At 33.7% G+C, this 16,378-nt stretch overlaps 3 protein-coding genes across 11 annotated transcripts in view; 2 read left to right on the top strand and 1 right to left on the bottom strand.

The window, feature by feature from the left end:
- The first annotated feature begins 1,662 nt into the window (after positions 1-1,662).
- On the top strand, positions 1,663-5,559 carry LOC140060299 (adenosine 3'-phospho 5'-phosphosulfate transporter 1-like). Its single transcript, XM_072106446.1, has 4 exons — positions 1,663-1,747; positions 2,262-2,503; positions 2,817-2,917; positions 3,244-5,559. Exons 2-4 carry the CDS (start codon positions 2,263-2,265, stop codon positions 4,234-4,236), a joined length of 1,335 nt encoding a protein of 444 aa, XP_071962547.1. The 5' UTR covers positions 1,663-1,747; position 2,262; the 3' UTR covers positions 4,237-5,559.
- Positions 5,560-5,586: 27 nt separating this feature from the next.
- LOC140060298 (mitochondrial ribonuclease P catalytic subunit-like) lies at positions 5,587-9,207 on the bottom strand. The gene is made up of 7 exons (XM_072106445.1): positions 9,073-9,207; positions 7,627-8,606; positions 7,271-7,409; positions 6,893-7,048; positions 6,477-6,619; positions 6,153-6,342; positions 5,587-5,724 (listed from the first exon to the last, which is right to left on the bottom strand). The coding sequence occupies exons 1-7, from the start codon at positions 9,085-9,087 to the stop codon at positions 5,599-5,601; spliced, it is 1,749 nt and encodes a 582-aa protein (XP_071962546.1). The 5' UTR covers positions 9,088-9,207; the 3' UTR covers positions 5,587-5,598.
- Positions 9,208-10,319: 1,112 nt separating this feature from the next.
- Positions 10,320-16,378, top strand: part of LOC140061008 (kinesin light chain-like) — a 38,414-nt gene continuing 32,355 nt past the window's right edge. For 6 of the 9 annotated variants that reach the window (XM_072107401.1, XM_072107399.1, XM_072107397.1 and 3 more), the window contains exons 1-4: positions 10,320-10,454; positions 11,190-11,473; positions 14,064-14,294; positions 15,977-16,058. In XM_072107401.1, coding sequence (XP_071963502.1) covers positions 11,219-11,473; positions 14,064-14,294; positions 15,977-16,058 — 568 coding nt within the window. In that variant the 5' untranslated portion in view covers positions 10,320-10,454; positions 11,190-11,218. The remainder of the gene's footprint in view (positions 10,455-11,189; positions 11,474-14,063; positions 14,295-15,976; positions 16,059-16,378) is intronic. The other 3 variants (XM_072107403.1, XM_072107402.1, XM_072107396.1) reach the window with 1 other exon arrangement.

The following is a 16,378-nucleotide window of genomic DNA, read 5'->3' as shown; positions in this document are numbered from 1 at the left end:
GTTGCATGCATGAGAAATATGTAGGGTTTTTCCTGCCTCAACCTGGTTATATACTAATTCACATTACTATCTAATTACGCGACAAATTGAGTAGCATTAATATATAGATGATAATCACTCACCAATAAGTTGCTCCTTTTCCTTGTGGCGGGACCGCCTCTTTGAGTATAGCCTCCAAATAAGAATAAGCGAGCAAATCAAAAGCACTGTACCCACTGCACACAGTCCCCATGTCAATCCACTTGCCACTGACAATGAATAAAGTTGATTTAATAATTCTTATTCTTTATTGACAATCACAAAACAACAACAAACAGTACAGACAACTACAAAGTGGCGCGTCAACGCATATAGATCATTCAAAATTGATACACTAATTTCACGTTGTCAGGAAACACAAAAAGGGAACTAAATCCCTATGACAAGAGTTTGTGAATTTTCTTAACAAGTAGTAAAGATAAAATATAGCATTTCAATAAATATATCAGAAAATATCCACACAAATAATAATCATATCCTGTATTTATAAAGCGTCTAATAGTTTAAAACCAAAGCGTTATACATTATGACCCACGGCAATCGCTTGTAATAAAAAATTAAAACTTACTTGTTTATTGACCGACAAACAGGTCTACATTTTGACGAAATACAGTGATATAGTTTTAATAATCCTTAGTCTATCGAGGTGGTGGGTTTCCTGACATATTGTGAAAATCCGTGAAAAATTGTGTATGCCTAAATGTCTCTACAATCTAACGTTTGTACCACAACCGTTAAAAAACAACATGGAGGGTTTGTTCAACTTGATTAGTTTAGACAATTGTAAATTTATTTAAGATAATTATCAGTCAAAACTATCAACGTGATTTATTTAGGTCTTCCCACGCGTATTGACAATGGAGTTGAACCTTGTTCGTGGACCAATATTTCACATATGGTGCTCTAGCCTGAGGGATTCAGAAATCCATATACTAGGCCTACGTGAGTGGTTATATCAGCACACATTTAATCAGTTTGTGTGTACGTACGTGGAACTAGTATACAACAATAATATGATCGATAGGCCTATAGCTTGTGCTCATTTAAATTATAAATCTTTTTTTTTCTATTATGGCTAATGCTATTTTTATTTTACACCCAATTCAGACCATTCACGTGTTTTCAAATTTACCGTTCTGGTCTTGGTTCAGTAAGCCATAGAATAAAAAATGTTATGGAAGAAATAACACCTAATTATGATAAAAATATTAAACACAATATCCAAATGGTGTGATTTGAGCTCCATTCGTGTATATATTAATATTATATATATATAATCTTACAATAGTCCAAAGTATGCTATTATTTGCTTAGCTTAGACAAAAAATGCATGCACCACTCAGTTTTCAGGCAATTTCTTAAAATTCATTCATTCATTTTATTCGGTGCTTTTGTATTCGGCTCCATTATTTGTATTGACGTATACTTTATTTATTACGTTCTGCTATTTTGCCATAGTCACATTTTTTTGCACGATTTGGTAATACGCCACAGAAAGCAGTACGGCGTTTCATAGTAGTGAATGCGGTCGCCAGAGAGCGCGCCCGTTAAAATGTTCCACAGAAGGCAGTAACAGCGTTCCATAGTAGTAATCGCCTACACCTTACATTTCCCTCCCCGTCAATGATCGTCGTGTGTGTGAGTTTGCTACGTGTACGACGTACGTACGATTTGTACAAAAGAAGGCCTACAGTAGCTAGACCAGAAGGTACAGTTAAAAACATGAAATTATAACAATACTTAATTTTTTTGGTATATCCAAACTACCTAATTATCTAGACATTTTACTAGCTAGGCCTGGGCTAGGCCTAGCCGGGGGTTAGTAGGCCTAGGCCTAGTAGTACTATAAAGCCTAGCCTACTACCTGCCGCCTCTAGTAGTAGCCGAGAGGGGACCACCGGGAGTAGTAGGCTAGGACTACTACTAGCCTGCCCAGTCAGCTAGGCCTAGGTTGAATATCTAGGCGGATCTAGCTAAGCTTAGCTGGATGGCGGCAGCAGATATAACCATTCATATTTACTTAAAAGAAATAGGCCTAACTAAGCCCTAACTATCTACCTACGCCACGGCCTTTCCCTTGTCAATTGTTGGTGAACAAAAAAAAAGGGAATACTTGTAATTCACTGTGTAGTGTAGTGTGTAGTCCGGATGACTGCATTTACCCTGGTTGGCAACATAACGTAAAAAAACAATAAACATACATTTTTTGTTTTTATTCATAGAATGAGGTTTGTTTATATTGTTTACACCATATTGGTGTTTGCAGTATGCTACAACCATGGAGCTGAGGAGGAGGCTGTCGTGAACGAACAGGTCAAGTTAGAGGTCAAACCAGCCGACTACCAATGGACAGACTTCTGGCTGGTGCGACTCATCTTTAACCTACTTGGTTATGCTTCAGTAATTTTCCCCGCTTGGATCGTAATCAAGTATATACGTTCAAGTGGATATCTAGATAAAGGAGGTGGGTATGATTGACATGCACCAAACAAAATGAAGACACTTGTTAGTTGGAAACTGGTCTTAAAGCTCTGTCTACACTATCAAACTTGATGTGACAAAAAAGTATGATGTGCCCATATATGGACATGTTGATTTCATATCACTACCATATTTAAGCATATCACTACCATATTTGGGGCATATCACACTTTTTTTGTCAAACTAGTTTGATAGTGTAGACAGAGCTTCAGATGGCAACCCATAAATTAAAAATCATGTCAGGATTTCTGTTCAAAGTAGCTGGTTTAAAGCTCTTGGTTTGTTTGTACTTGCAGGACATGGGTGCTTTTATAACGTTGTAAAATCTTGCGTACACGGCCAAGATGCTGATGTCAACCTGTGTGAGGATACAGAACAAACAACTCAAAAGTCTACGGTAAGTTTTTATTTCACTTTCAAATCATAACACTGTTAAGCTCTGTCTACACTATCAAACTATATGCGACAAAAAAATGTGATGTGCCCATATATGGACATGATATCATATCACTACCATATTTGGGCAAATTACTACCAAATTTCGACACATCACACTTTTTTTGTCAAATTAGTTTGATAGTGTAGACGGAGCTTTAGGGTCAATTTTTCTCTCAGACTGATTTTAATACCCACTTGAAAGTCGTCTCTGAATTGTGCTTTTTAAAAAATAAAATAACTATGCAAGCTTCCTCTATCATCATTGTTACTGTTTCTACCATTCAGATTCCAGGTTGGTTGACCCTGTTGATATGCGTTGCGGGATTACAAGGTTCGTACTTAACGTGGGGCGTGCTTCAGGAAAGAATCATGGCTCACGAATACGGCAAAGACGAAAACAACCCAGGAGAGAAGTTCAAGAACTCGCAATTTCTCGTCTTTATGAATCGTATACTGGCGTTGATTACTGCGTGGTGTATAATGTCTTTCTCCGTTCAAAAGCCTCACACTACGCCGCTTTATCGTTATTCTTACTGCTCATTGTCTAACATAATGAGTAGTTGGTGCCAATATGAAGCGTTAAAATTCGTCAGTTTCCCGACGCAAGTTCTAGCAAAGGCTTCTAAAATCATTCCTGTGATGCTGATGGGAAAGGTTGTCTCAAATAAAACTTTTGAGTTTTACGAGTACATAACCGCAGGTATGATTTCACTAGGCGTTACCGTGTTTTTGTTATCTCAGGGAGAAGAAAGTCGCGGGTCAGCGGTCACGACCGCCTCAGGGGTTGTCATTCTTATGGGTTATATGGTATTTGATAGTTTCACATCGAATTGGCAAGCAGAGTTATTTAATAAACATAAAATGTCCAGCATCCAAGCTATGTTTGGGGTGAATCTGTTTTCATGCATATTCACAAGCTGGTCTTTGATAGAGCAAGGTGGATTTCTTGAAGCATCAGGTTTTATTCTTAAATATAGTACCTTTGCGTATCACGTTCTTCTTTTATCTATTTGCTCTGCTACTGGTCAGTTGTTTATATTTTATACGATATCTCGATTTGGGGCAGTCATCTTCACAATTATAATGACCACGAGACAGGCTCTTGCCATCTTACTTTCGTGTATGATTTACGGTCATCCTGTATCGTTTATGGGATTTGTCGGCATTTTTATCGTTTTTATTGCTCTATTTCTTAAAATTTATGCCAAGGCTAGAAAAGTTAAAAAACCTGTTTCTTCAGCGTCAGAACAAAGAATTAGTGGATCAAACAAAATTTGAAATTATAACAAATGTTCACAAAAAATAATTGATAGATTTTAAGTATTTTGGGATTTTTTATATACTGTTTGTTTGGGGTTTTTAAACAGGTTACCTTTCCAATTTTGTAAATTTTTAATACTAACATTATTTATTTAAAAGAATTATCTTGCATATATTTAAGAAACGGTCACAGAATGGTTTGTATATGGAGGCAATACAGTGTATACCATTGGGTGGGGGGGGGGGGGGGGTTGTATATTGTAAATTGATGATAGTATGGAGTTTTCACTTTGTGATGACCTACGACCTATGCATGTTGTGTTGTTGTTTAGTAGTATCCGCCTAAATTGTGTTGAGGAATCAAGTCTCAATTTCCCTGCATGCGCATAATTAACATGATGATGTAATTAGGTCGTCCTTTATGCGCATAATTAACATGTAGGTCATCACAAATTAAAAGCTCCCTAGTGATAAGTGTGTGGAGGATGTAACTGAAAATAAGCAGACTAATTAATTTAACAAAAACTTTAGTTTTTATGAGGGAAATAATGATAATTATTTATTAAATATTTGGTGGTAGTGTTAATTGAACAAAAATTATAATTGGGAGCCTGTACTTATTACGTTCTAGTAAAAGTTGGTTTAAAGATGCGTCTATTTTTGGAATTTATTTGGAATGTCATTATGTGGCATACTTTAACTATTGGTAAACAGTTAGCTAGAGAAGTTATTGGTTTTTTTCAATTCACAATTATTTTTTTATAGATTTTATAGGGTGTGTTGTTAACATACTGCCTCAAGGCCAATTGCCAGTAATCTCTTAAGATTAGTAATTCAGTATTATGGTTGAACTATTCTTCTGAACTAATTATAATGTAATAATATTCTTTTGTTTTAAAGGTTATTGGTTATTTTATTTTTTATATTTTACAATTTATTAGTTTGCAGTAAACCCAAGGTTAGGGGACATTTCTTGTACTTTAAACTTTAGCATAAATTATAACCTTTAATATACAGTAACAAGATATAATAAATACCTTCATATTCTTTATATAAAAATAATTTTCAGGGTCCAAATGTGTTTATATCCACATGGTACAAATGATATAAAGCTGCCATAGATGATTAATAATATTACACAAGTTCATTTAAGTTGCTCAAATATTTTGAGGCTGCCTAAATAAGCAAGTACTTCAGTATAATAAGCACCCAACTGAAAACATAAGTGCGTCCTGATTACTTCACATTTATATAGATTAAGTTATATATTTTACTGTGCGGTAAACGATTCATTTTTAAATTGAGTATGGTACTTAAAATAGACAGACAAACAAGCTGGTTGATTTTTGTTATTTTTTTAAAAATCGTGTTTCTAAATGTTTACAATCTTTTGGCACAAAGCCAGGTGGTTGGTAGCTGATATGCAAATTGGTTGTCTTTAGCGTCAAGTGGTATATGCCATGTGTCACCTGTTGTCTGCGTAATCGTATCTTCAACTCTGCAAGACTAAATAAAAATGGTATTCACTTTAAATGCATCATCTCCACTTTATTAGATAAGTGAGGTTTATAAATTGTATTTACAGTTATGCAGTTGTATGGAATATTCTGTATATTGAGAGCACTTGCAAAGAAATGTATTTAGTTATTCTCAGGTTGGGCTAGAATTTAACCCTATGGTAGGCTAGTGGTCTGGTCCAACCAGAATAACCTCACAATGTTTCTCAAGCATTATCAATTACATGGATGATACCACTGTCTTACAATACCAAGAATATTTTTACTTTTTAACATGTTCTCCCATCGAAGGAGAAAGGGCCTATGTCGGTTTATCCAAGTAAGTTGATCATGTGATAGAATAATGTGAGTGTTAAGAACAAACTTCTAACCAATTATCTCAAATTTAGTATCGTTTATTTCAATTCGTCAACAAACCTTAAAATGTGGTCGTCCTCTTTTGAAATTGATGAACGCCAACTGATGACCTCGCTGCCACTTAATAAAACACACATGCGTCCTGTGATCAAAAAGCGCCTTGTGGTCGCGCAACATGTCGCGCGTAACAAATACCGCTTTTGGACCACTATGTAAGGTAGCGTATAACATGTACGGGTCATCTTCCGACCTGAGTGAAAGAAAGAATGTTATTTTGCATTTGACTATTTTTAATTGGCAAAACAATCAATAAAGATACTAGGTTAGAGAAAAAAGGCACCCTCCTAATTTTTTTGCTAATCTTTGAAAGGCCAGCACACTTACATATCCTCTGTAAAAAAGCAATCGGCGCAATCCATCAGTTTCTGCATGTCAAGTTTGTTCCACTGTTTTAGCATGTGATGTCTTCCAAGAACTAAACATTTGTAGCCACGGGTTTCCACGAGATACTGAACTACTTGCAGAAGCTGAGAAAAAGCAAATTATTTAATTAAATCTTGTTGATAATTAATTAAAAATATCTTGTTCATCCATGAAAATTCATAGGGTACTTAACACTGTACACTTTAATATAGATGCATATTAAACTTTAGACTTGCCCCAAGACTGTAGTTATTTCGGGGCTTTGCGATGTTTGTCTGAAATACAAGCTCAAGTAGTACACGTATGAAACGGCATATGTGCCAAAATATTTAACTTTTAACTAATATTAAGTCAAAACTCTGTCTAATTAAACCTACAAGTTGTGATTTGCGTAATGTTTTATTAAACTGAACATATGCGACATTGAGGCCATCGATAACGACGTCATAGGGGGCGCTTTTATCCACAAATTGTATGAATGCTTGTAGTTCTTGCGGAGATGTTTTTCTAAAGATGTCGGTACCACGGATTACCTGAAAATGAACAAAATATTTCTTTATTTTATTTCAACAATATTTATTGAGGGCGGTCTATCCAGTCGAAGCTGATCATTAAGGACTCTTACTACAAAACAATTGACAGGACAAAACTATTTCCTTTAATAATCTAGGTGGTAGAGTGGCGTTGATGCTTCGCCACGAATCCCAAGCTTCTGGTTCAAATTTCATCTCACAAAATGAGAATAGATATCTTACTTTTTTAATCACTTGCTCATGAAGATTTTTAAATTCTGCATCAGTTAGTTCGAGTTTCTCAAGAGGCGAAGAACATCGTGGACAGTTGTGTCGGTTGTCTATCTTTATAATCTCACTTTCCCATCGTTCAAAAGTACTTCTGTCAAGAAATAAGAATCAGAAAAGAAATTGTTATGTTGTGTTTTTCAATTTACAAGCAGAATGCAAGAATTGATCTTCAGTCCACTAGCTCTCTGCAGGTTTGAATCCACTAACTTCTTCACAAGAATTCAGCTAGATGGACCACCCTCGTAAAAAATATTGTTGAAATAAAAAAACAAATATAGTTTATAGTCATCTTAAAAAATCTTACAGACCTATTGAACCATTCTTTTAAAGCTTCCCCGACAACCATAGAAGGCAGTATTCTCTCATCTCGGAACAACATAAATAATTTCTCTATCATATATTTACATCTTTGACCCCATTCTGCATTGTCTGTAATCCCATCGTAAGTTGTAAGCAGAGCAATTATTGTTTTATCAACAATGAGCATTTTATCTGATATCATTTGATCAACAAGGTCATCCACGAGGTCATACTCTTTATGCGAGCAAGCACAGCAGACGACGGAGTTCACCGCACCACTGGATACGTTTATTGTTCCTTTTGCCGTTTCCAGAAATGTCAACGACTCTTTCCAGCGATCGGTCAAGCATAAACCATTTACGATATTCTTTAAAATTGCTGCGTCCAACACGGTAGAATTATTTGAGAACCAATCGCAGATACTTAACACTTCGTCACGTTTTTCAGCAGCTTTGCAAATGTATAAGTAACTGTTCATAAATGATTTCGTTGGATTGAAACCAATGCTGTTAGCGAAATGAAACAACGAGTTTGCTAGCTGCCATGATTTGTTGCGACAAGTAAGTGACATTGCTTTTTCCACAAACACCATCCTTCCGGATTTAAGATTCAGACGATTATCTTCATCCCACACTAGTTTTATTTTCATCCATTCATCCTCAGATAAATACGTATCTGGTTTATCTATTGCGTCATTCAAAACCTTGCTTCGTTTTACAGGTTTTTCTATTGCATTGTTTGAACAATTTCGACTATTTAAAATATTGTAAGTATTACAACCAAAAAGACTATCATGAACAGTGGACAATGTAGAATATTGCTTAATTTTATTTGATTGGAGATTTCCAACAGATGCGTATACATTTCTGTTTATTTTATTCTCGGTCAAAAAAATATGTTCTTCTTGATTGGCTCTGATGAAGTTGGATACACACCGATTATGATACACATATCGTCTACCAACGTAAAGGTGTGTAACGATTGACTTCTAAAATGTAAAATAAATAAAATGTAAATTAAAGATATATTGTACCCATGAAAGAATTTTATTCAAAGTCTGTAAACTTTAACTTTTACTTAAATTATGAGGGCGCTGTTAAACCTTTATCGAACACGTTTTTCATGGAACGCCAGCGAACGTCGCGTGGTGATACTAGGCCTAGCCTGACTAGCACTATCTAGATTGTTAATAAATTCATTAAAGCAATATTAATACAGTATAACAGAAATTTGATTATAATAAAACACGTTATTAGACTTTGTATAAAGTTGTAAAATAACCTAATATTTATTTTGTCGCCCAAAATACGTGTAGTTTTGTCTGTAATGATCACTTCCTCTCAATTTATCCAGAACTATATACACGGCAACGTTTATTTATTGTGTGTACTTAAATACAGTAACCCATTTTGTCTGGGGAGCATTGATGACCTTTTCTTTTACCATATACTCACCAAATGATGTGTCATTTCTTAACTGTTATAGCTGTTAATATCTTGATTAACTTAAAATGATACACTTATCATGCCTTCAGTAGTGAATAAAATCAGACCTAAATCAGCATGTAATTACACTACACTGTAGTCTACAGGGATTTTAGGCCAAGTTGAGCCGCCGTCGCCGACAAGTTGAGCCGCCGACAAGTTGAGCCGCCGCCAGAAAAACGTTATTTTCTATGAAACGCCAAATGCTTACTTTCGCCGGTGCTCGTTTCTATTTAATAGAAGTTCTATTTATATTACTTATTAGATATAACGATGTATATTCCAAAGTTTATATATCACGGTTTTTAGTATATATTATTAAATATTATAATTAAAGAGAAATAATTATGAATATCTGACTTGTAGATTCAAAAATATAAGGCCTAAAACATGACCGAAAATTATCGTTTTAGCCAAAAATGAAGGCGGCGGCAGTTGTATGAACTAGGCCTACTCCATTTTTCAGTAAAATAATTGCATAAAATCACCGTCTTTTATTAAAATATTTTGTGTATTAACATTGTAAAATTCAATAAAATATGATATTAAAAGATAGTAAATAAAAAATAATAATTATTTAACCTCATTCGAAGAATATCAATACTCTATTAGTCCTGAGAAACAACGTGATTTTACGTGGTAGGCATCATACATGCGAGAAAAATATTATGGAGTGCACTGCATTTTTAAGATTAAAAACAATTAAATTATTAAATATGACTACTTTCCTTTGCTGTGTATGGCGGTTCAAACCAACACAATTGTAGTATGTAATTATTATTTATTTTCATGACACAATAAACGTAAAGACCATGAACTTATGTACTAGGACACCACTCTATCACTACGCGAAATGTCATAAAAGACGCACTGGGCGTTTCATAGAAATTACCGGCGGCTCAACTTGTCGGCGGCCCAACCGGTCATATCGAGTCTATTATGAACTTCTTAGTGTAAATTGTAAAGTATAAAGTTCGTTTTTTATTGTATAATTATGGTAAAAAATAAATATTTTTGTATGAAATATAATATAATTTATAAAGTATCGATTTAATAGTATTAACCAAAACATGAATAACGTAATAGGCAAACATTTTTACAAATATTAAAAATTGAGCATGGTCCATTTGGTTTTTTAATTTCTCTGATCTGACAATTGCATTTTTGTGATGTACGCCCTCATTCTAAATAGAATTCTGGGTAAATTTCACCGGGGAGCAGAGAGCGAGTGATATCTCTATTTGGTTAGAAAAGTAGTCATCAAATAGCAAAATTTGACCAAGAAATCAAAAGAATATGTCATAAACTACACTTACGCAATCTGTTTCACTTATAGAAGGCAATCTTGAAAGGTATAGTTGTATTTATATGTTATTTTAAAGCAAGTTTTTGGGCGTAGTGTCCAGAAGGCTCTCCGCCGGAGTCGTCGTTTTCCCTGTTGTAGGAGAGACAACGTCAACGTTGGTCTATCTATCTGAGCCTGCTCAGAAAACACCGGGTCACGCCTCTTTTCATATTAAATAGTAGGCCTAGTATCTGGGCTCTATGTTATCTTGATAAATCTATTATTATTTAAATAAAAATATAACAAGTTTTAGAAATATAGGATCCGATTTTTATTTTATGTTTAAAACAAAAAGAATCGTGGTATTATTTTTGATAAAATTAAATTTTTTTTAAAGTAAAAAAGTGATAATACTAGGGCCTAGTCTAGCTAGTACGGTCTAATAATACTAGGCCTAATCATCTTCATCCATAAGGTTTATCGCAAATAGCATGCGCGACTCTTGTGGAAAGGATTTGGGAGGAAACTTCACAATGCGTACGTATGTGGTTTGTTGTTTGTACATATATGTGACGTTTGCTCCCCAAATCTTCCCATCATGCATTGTGCCATGACGTTCCAAGCAAATCAAGCTATTTGCGATAAACATTACTGTACTCCAATTTCTAGCTAGGCTGGGCAATAAGGAGCTAGTCGCATTTAAATACTGTACTATAATTATAAATAAGTTTAACATTGATCAGAAATAAAGTGCCAGTGTTACTGATTATTAATATTAATTCTTAATCTTTAATTTTTTTAGGGTGGTGGTTGTAGAACCCAAAACTCACGATGTCGAGTCCGTCTACTCCAGACCAGCAGTCATCTAAAAAACTGTCCCAGGATGATATAATATCGGACACTAAAGAAGTTATACAAGGCTTAGATCAGCTTAAAAATGAGCATAATAGTATACTTAACGGTCTGTATCAGTCGTTACGGGCTGTTAAGAAGGACAACGGAGAAACCCATTTAATGATGGAGGAGAAGACGTCAATCATAGAGAAATCTTTAGAACAATTAGAACTTGGATTAGGAGAAGCAAAGGTATGTGTATAGAAGAATATCACTTTTAAAGCTCTGTCTACGCTATCAAACTTGTTTGACAAAAAAAAGTGTGATATATATGCCAAAATGGTAGTGATATGACAACATCAAGTCCATATATGGGCATATCACATTTGTTTTTTCGCATAAAGTTTGATGGTGTAGACAGAGCTTTAGTTTGTACCATTTTTTTTTTAAATGTGTATAAATTATAAAAAGTTTGTTGGAGGTGCGTCGTATGATTTTGATTTTATATTAAACGAATAAATTTCAGGATATTTTAAGTTGACTAGATTAAATGGTTTAAACAGGCTTACAACACAGTCAATTCTAGTTTATACTCAGCATGTTTGAACTTTTCACTTGTATTACTTATTATGCTTATTGGTTTGATAGTGCGGACAGAGCTTAATATGTGAACCTTTATTTTCAAACCGTACACTGAATTATACAATATTTACCAATAGACAATCAATGTTATTCTATCCTTATCACTCTCACTTTAAGCTACAGGTATTATGTTTGCATTGATTAAAATACCGTTACATAAAGCAACCTCATAAATGAGTTTCTGTGTCAATTAATATGTGCATAACAGGGCTACTTCCTGTGCTATTGTATTGGGTTTAATTACACATGCATAACAGTACTGTAATTGCTACAGCACATCAATATCATGTACAGTATTCTATCTAGAATGTTCGGAAATTCATTAAATTTCTTTATTGAGGTTCATTTAAAGCAGATTTTTAAGTTTAACCATCCATGATTCATTTTAAACGCTTTATTATCTTTATTTTTTTATTCAGAATATTTGAATTCATAAAATAATCATTTTTAAATTATCCATAAAGATATTATAGTGACTATATCTCTATGAATTATCGTGACACACCCAAGCAGAAGAGTGTAATAGTATTTTTATTGGAAATAGATTATTAATATTTTACACAGCACAGTATATTATAAAGTGTTTTTAAATGTTAGCGTTCCAAAGTGTCGTAGCTAGTTACGTAGAAGTATCAGACATTTGACAAATTTTGTCTGAGACAACTAATTAATTATTATCAATTATAAGTATACACATTATAGAACTATAGTAAATTGGTGACATTATTGAGCCATCCCTAAATTAATTACAAGGTCAAATGCAAAAATTATTGACCATTCACCTAAACAGTTAGTGTCACTGCTAATTACTTCAGACATAACAATAGGAATTGTCTCTGCTTGGATTAGTCTGTGGAATTAATTAACAGTATATACCCATGGACAAAATGGTATATTCCTATATAATAGTATATTTTGTAATTTTTAATACTGTACATGGAGGACAGTTGCAACTTACATTTGCAACTTACATTTACAATTACAGTATAAGAATAACATGTAATGGACATTTATCTTAAATAACCAAAACTGTAATTAAATAATTGTGGGCGGAGTCATGCTGGGGTGGAGTCAGTTAACCTACCTTATATTGTTAATGTCTCCTCTTAGTTTATGAAGAAAGGCGTACTCTGGTAATGATGAATCACCACCATAATCTCCGAGTTATAATATATCATTGTACCTCGTTGTTAAAATGACAATAAATAATATCGTATCATATCCAATTTTAAACTAACTGCATTCATAAATGCATCCACTAAACAATTGATTTTTTAAAAGTTTGTATACAATTACAATACAGCATACAGTAGTGATAATATTACATTTTACACTGAATAAATTATTTAAAATGACATTAGAATTGGTATTTTTAATATGTTGTAGATCAGTAACAGAATGGTACCAATTTAATTATGAATTATTCTAGATTATGATGTAGTGTAGTGAGAGTTCATGAATGATAATGCGATGCTAAAGCCAATTTCAAACTGTGAATATTGCCAGCTTATTGATTTTCTAAACCGTGCGTCAGAATGTGTATCTTTTAAATGCCATCAATTGCATTTATTTTACAGTCTAGCTTCAGTATGAAATGTCTAAAATTAATTTTAAAATAGTAATTTAGAATTGGGTTTAACAACCAAATTTGTTAATTAACAAAATTGTTAGTTATTATTACTACTAACAGTAATTATAATCGTTGTTGGTTATTATCATTCGAACAATGGGCCTAAACAGTAATTAAAAAGTATACTGATTGTGGTTTATACTAAAATAACAATTGTCATAATATTACAATATAAATAATAATCCCCTTGCTATATTTGATATTGCTAAGTTTATACTTAGCAATCCCATGTACAGTATCAGTAGTTTTTTTTAACAATTTATTAATTTGAAATAATATCACTCGCACAAATGGTAACAAGGCAGTTTCTATGCTATTAAATGATATTCAATTAGTTTATAATAAACAAACATATTACAATTAGTTTATTTAACATAGTAGATAAATTACAATTTTTATAATACCAATATTGGAAGATTTTAAAAGGTAAGACCTTTATGAATAGAGATCCAATCTCTGTTTTGGAATGTTTTAATTTGTTTTAAATATTATAGAGTAATTTTTTAGTAGGGCACAATTTAAGAAAAATGTAATATTTTCCTAGACTAAATCCTTTTTTTCTTCTTCCAGGTAATGATGGCATTAGGACATCATCTTAGTCAAGTAGAAGCAGAGAAACAAAAGCTAAGAGCACAGGTACGTCGGTTAGTTCAAGAAAACTCGTGGCTACGTGACGAGCTTGCCGCAACTCAACAGAAACTGCAAATTAGTGAGCAATCGGCCGCTGAACTCGACGAGAAACATAAGCACTTAGAATATATGTACTCAATAAAGAAGTATGATGAGGACCAGTATCAAGATGTAAGTAAAAGTGGCATTCTGGGTTTTCACTTGCCTTCCAATCCTTGGGGGTTGGATACAAATCATATCTTGAACGAATCTACTGTACCTCATTAATTAGGTGTAAAAAAATCTATTTTGACTATCAATTAAAACACGCATCTTTTTGATACTGATAAACATACCAAGACATTTAATGAACACTAAAATTTGAATTTGGCATTAGATTTCAACGAAGCGTGAACTAACGTTTGATTATGTTTGTGATATTGAACATGAAATCTATTCTCGTTCAATTCACAGCTCTTTCAACTTGATCATATCACGCATTCTCATAGCTTAGAAGAACAATTGCCTCCTACAGTGTTTAGATTACACCATGCATTACACACACTCCTGTACACTTTGATTAGAAAGTCTTTCTTTGATCATTTGCGTAATTAATTACTCATTATCTTTATTAGAATTTACTGCAAAGGAAATTAAGTTGTAAACAAGCAACAATTCCATTATAATTATTATTGTATTATGCTTTTGTACAGTATTACTATTATTTCCATCATTGCTGTAACCCCGCCCTTTTTAAGAAGTAGATCCATGTGCAGTGTCCAGCATGTATTCATTGTAATAACCTCGCCCTTTTTAAGAAGTAGATCCATGTGCAGTGTCCAACATGTATTCACTGTGATAACCCCGCCCTTTTTAAGAAGTAGATCTATGTAGAGTGTCCAGCATGTATTCATTGCTGTAACCCCGCCCTTTTTAGGCAGCCGATCCATGTGCAGTGTCCATCATGTATTCACTGTGATAACCCCGCCCTTTTTAGGCAGCCGATACTTGTGCAGTGTCCAGCATGTATTCACTGTGATAACCCCGCCCTTTTTTGGCAGCCGATACTTGTGCAGTGTCTACCATGTATTCATTGCTGTAACCCCGCCCTTTTTAGGCAGCCGATCCATGTGCAGTGTCCATCATGTATTCACTGCGATAACCCCTCCCAATCACACCCTTTTTTAGGCAGCCGATACTTGTGCAGTGTCTATCATGTAGTCATTGCTATAACCCCGCCCATTTAAGGCAGCTGGTATACATGTATTCATTGCGGTAACCACGCCCTTTTTTGCCAACTGATCCGTGTATCATGTATTCTGTGGTTTCTTTTCTTCAATATATTGAACCATGATGCGTGTGGCTTACTGTTGTTAGCAGATTAATGATATTACAAGCAATTCTAAGTCATTACTCAAGGTCAATTTGTATGAATTGGTCTTTACAGTAGCTTATCGATTTCAGAACATTTTTTTATGTATATTGAGCTACTGTATCTTTATAATATATTTAGTTTTGATTTTATTTTAAAATGAACAATATAATTACAATTAAAAGTAACGTAATTGATTGATTCGGAATGGATTTTTTAACTAGATTAATTTTTCAGAAGAAACTATAAATATTAAGGCCTCATCTTATTTACCTTATTGAATATTTAATGTATCTATAGTAACGTGTTAAATGTCATTTATAATTTTATAAAATTGAACATTTTGGAGTTGCAACACACATTAACAACATTCAAAATATTTCATCAATCACATTTTTATTACAAGGCTAGATGATTCATTTTGGTATTTCCAGTAAGTTGTTATTAAATATATGATTTTTTTTTATTGGTGTTTTTTTGGTTGTTTTTTTTTTGTGGATAGCAGGAAGAAGGTTCATCTCCTGAACAAGTTCACTTAGACCTTGGTTTTCCAGAAGATGATGACGATATACAACAACCTGAAGGTCAGTGTAATTCGCCTTTTTATTCTTTTTTACAAGAGGTGCACAAAAAGGACGATATGTGGACAACAACTGTTTGTAAAGCTCTGTATACACTATCAAACTAGTTTGACAAAGAAAATATGGCAGTGATATGCCCAAATATGGTAGTGATATGACATCATCATTTCCATATATGGGCACATTATATTTGTTGTCACATTTAAAGTTTGATAGTGTAGACAGGACTTTACTGACGCTTGATAATCAAAAAAATCCAAAATGTTTTTAACCAGTAATGTCATTACACAGTTATTGCCCTCATATCATCCTATTCATTATAT

Source organism: Antedon mediterranea, chromosome 10 (assembly GCF_964355755.1).
Source record: "Antedon mediterranea chromosome 10, ecAntMedi1.1, whole genome shotgun sequence".
NCBI classification, from domain to species: Eukaryota; Metazoa; Echinodermata; class Crinoidea; order Comatulida; family Antedonidae; genus Antedon; species Antedon mediterranea.
Note: the sequence above shows the minus strand (reverse complement) of the source record. Positions and strands in the feature narration are given on the sequence as shown.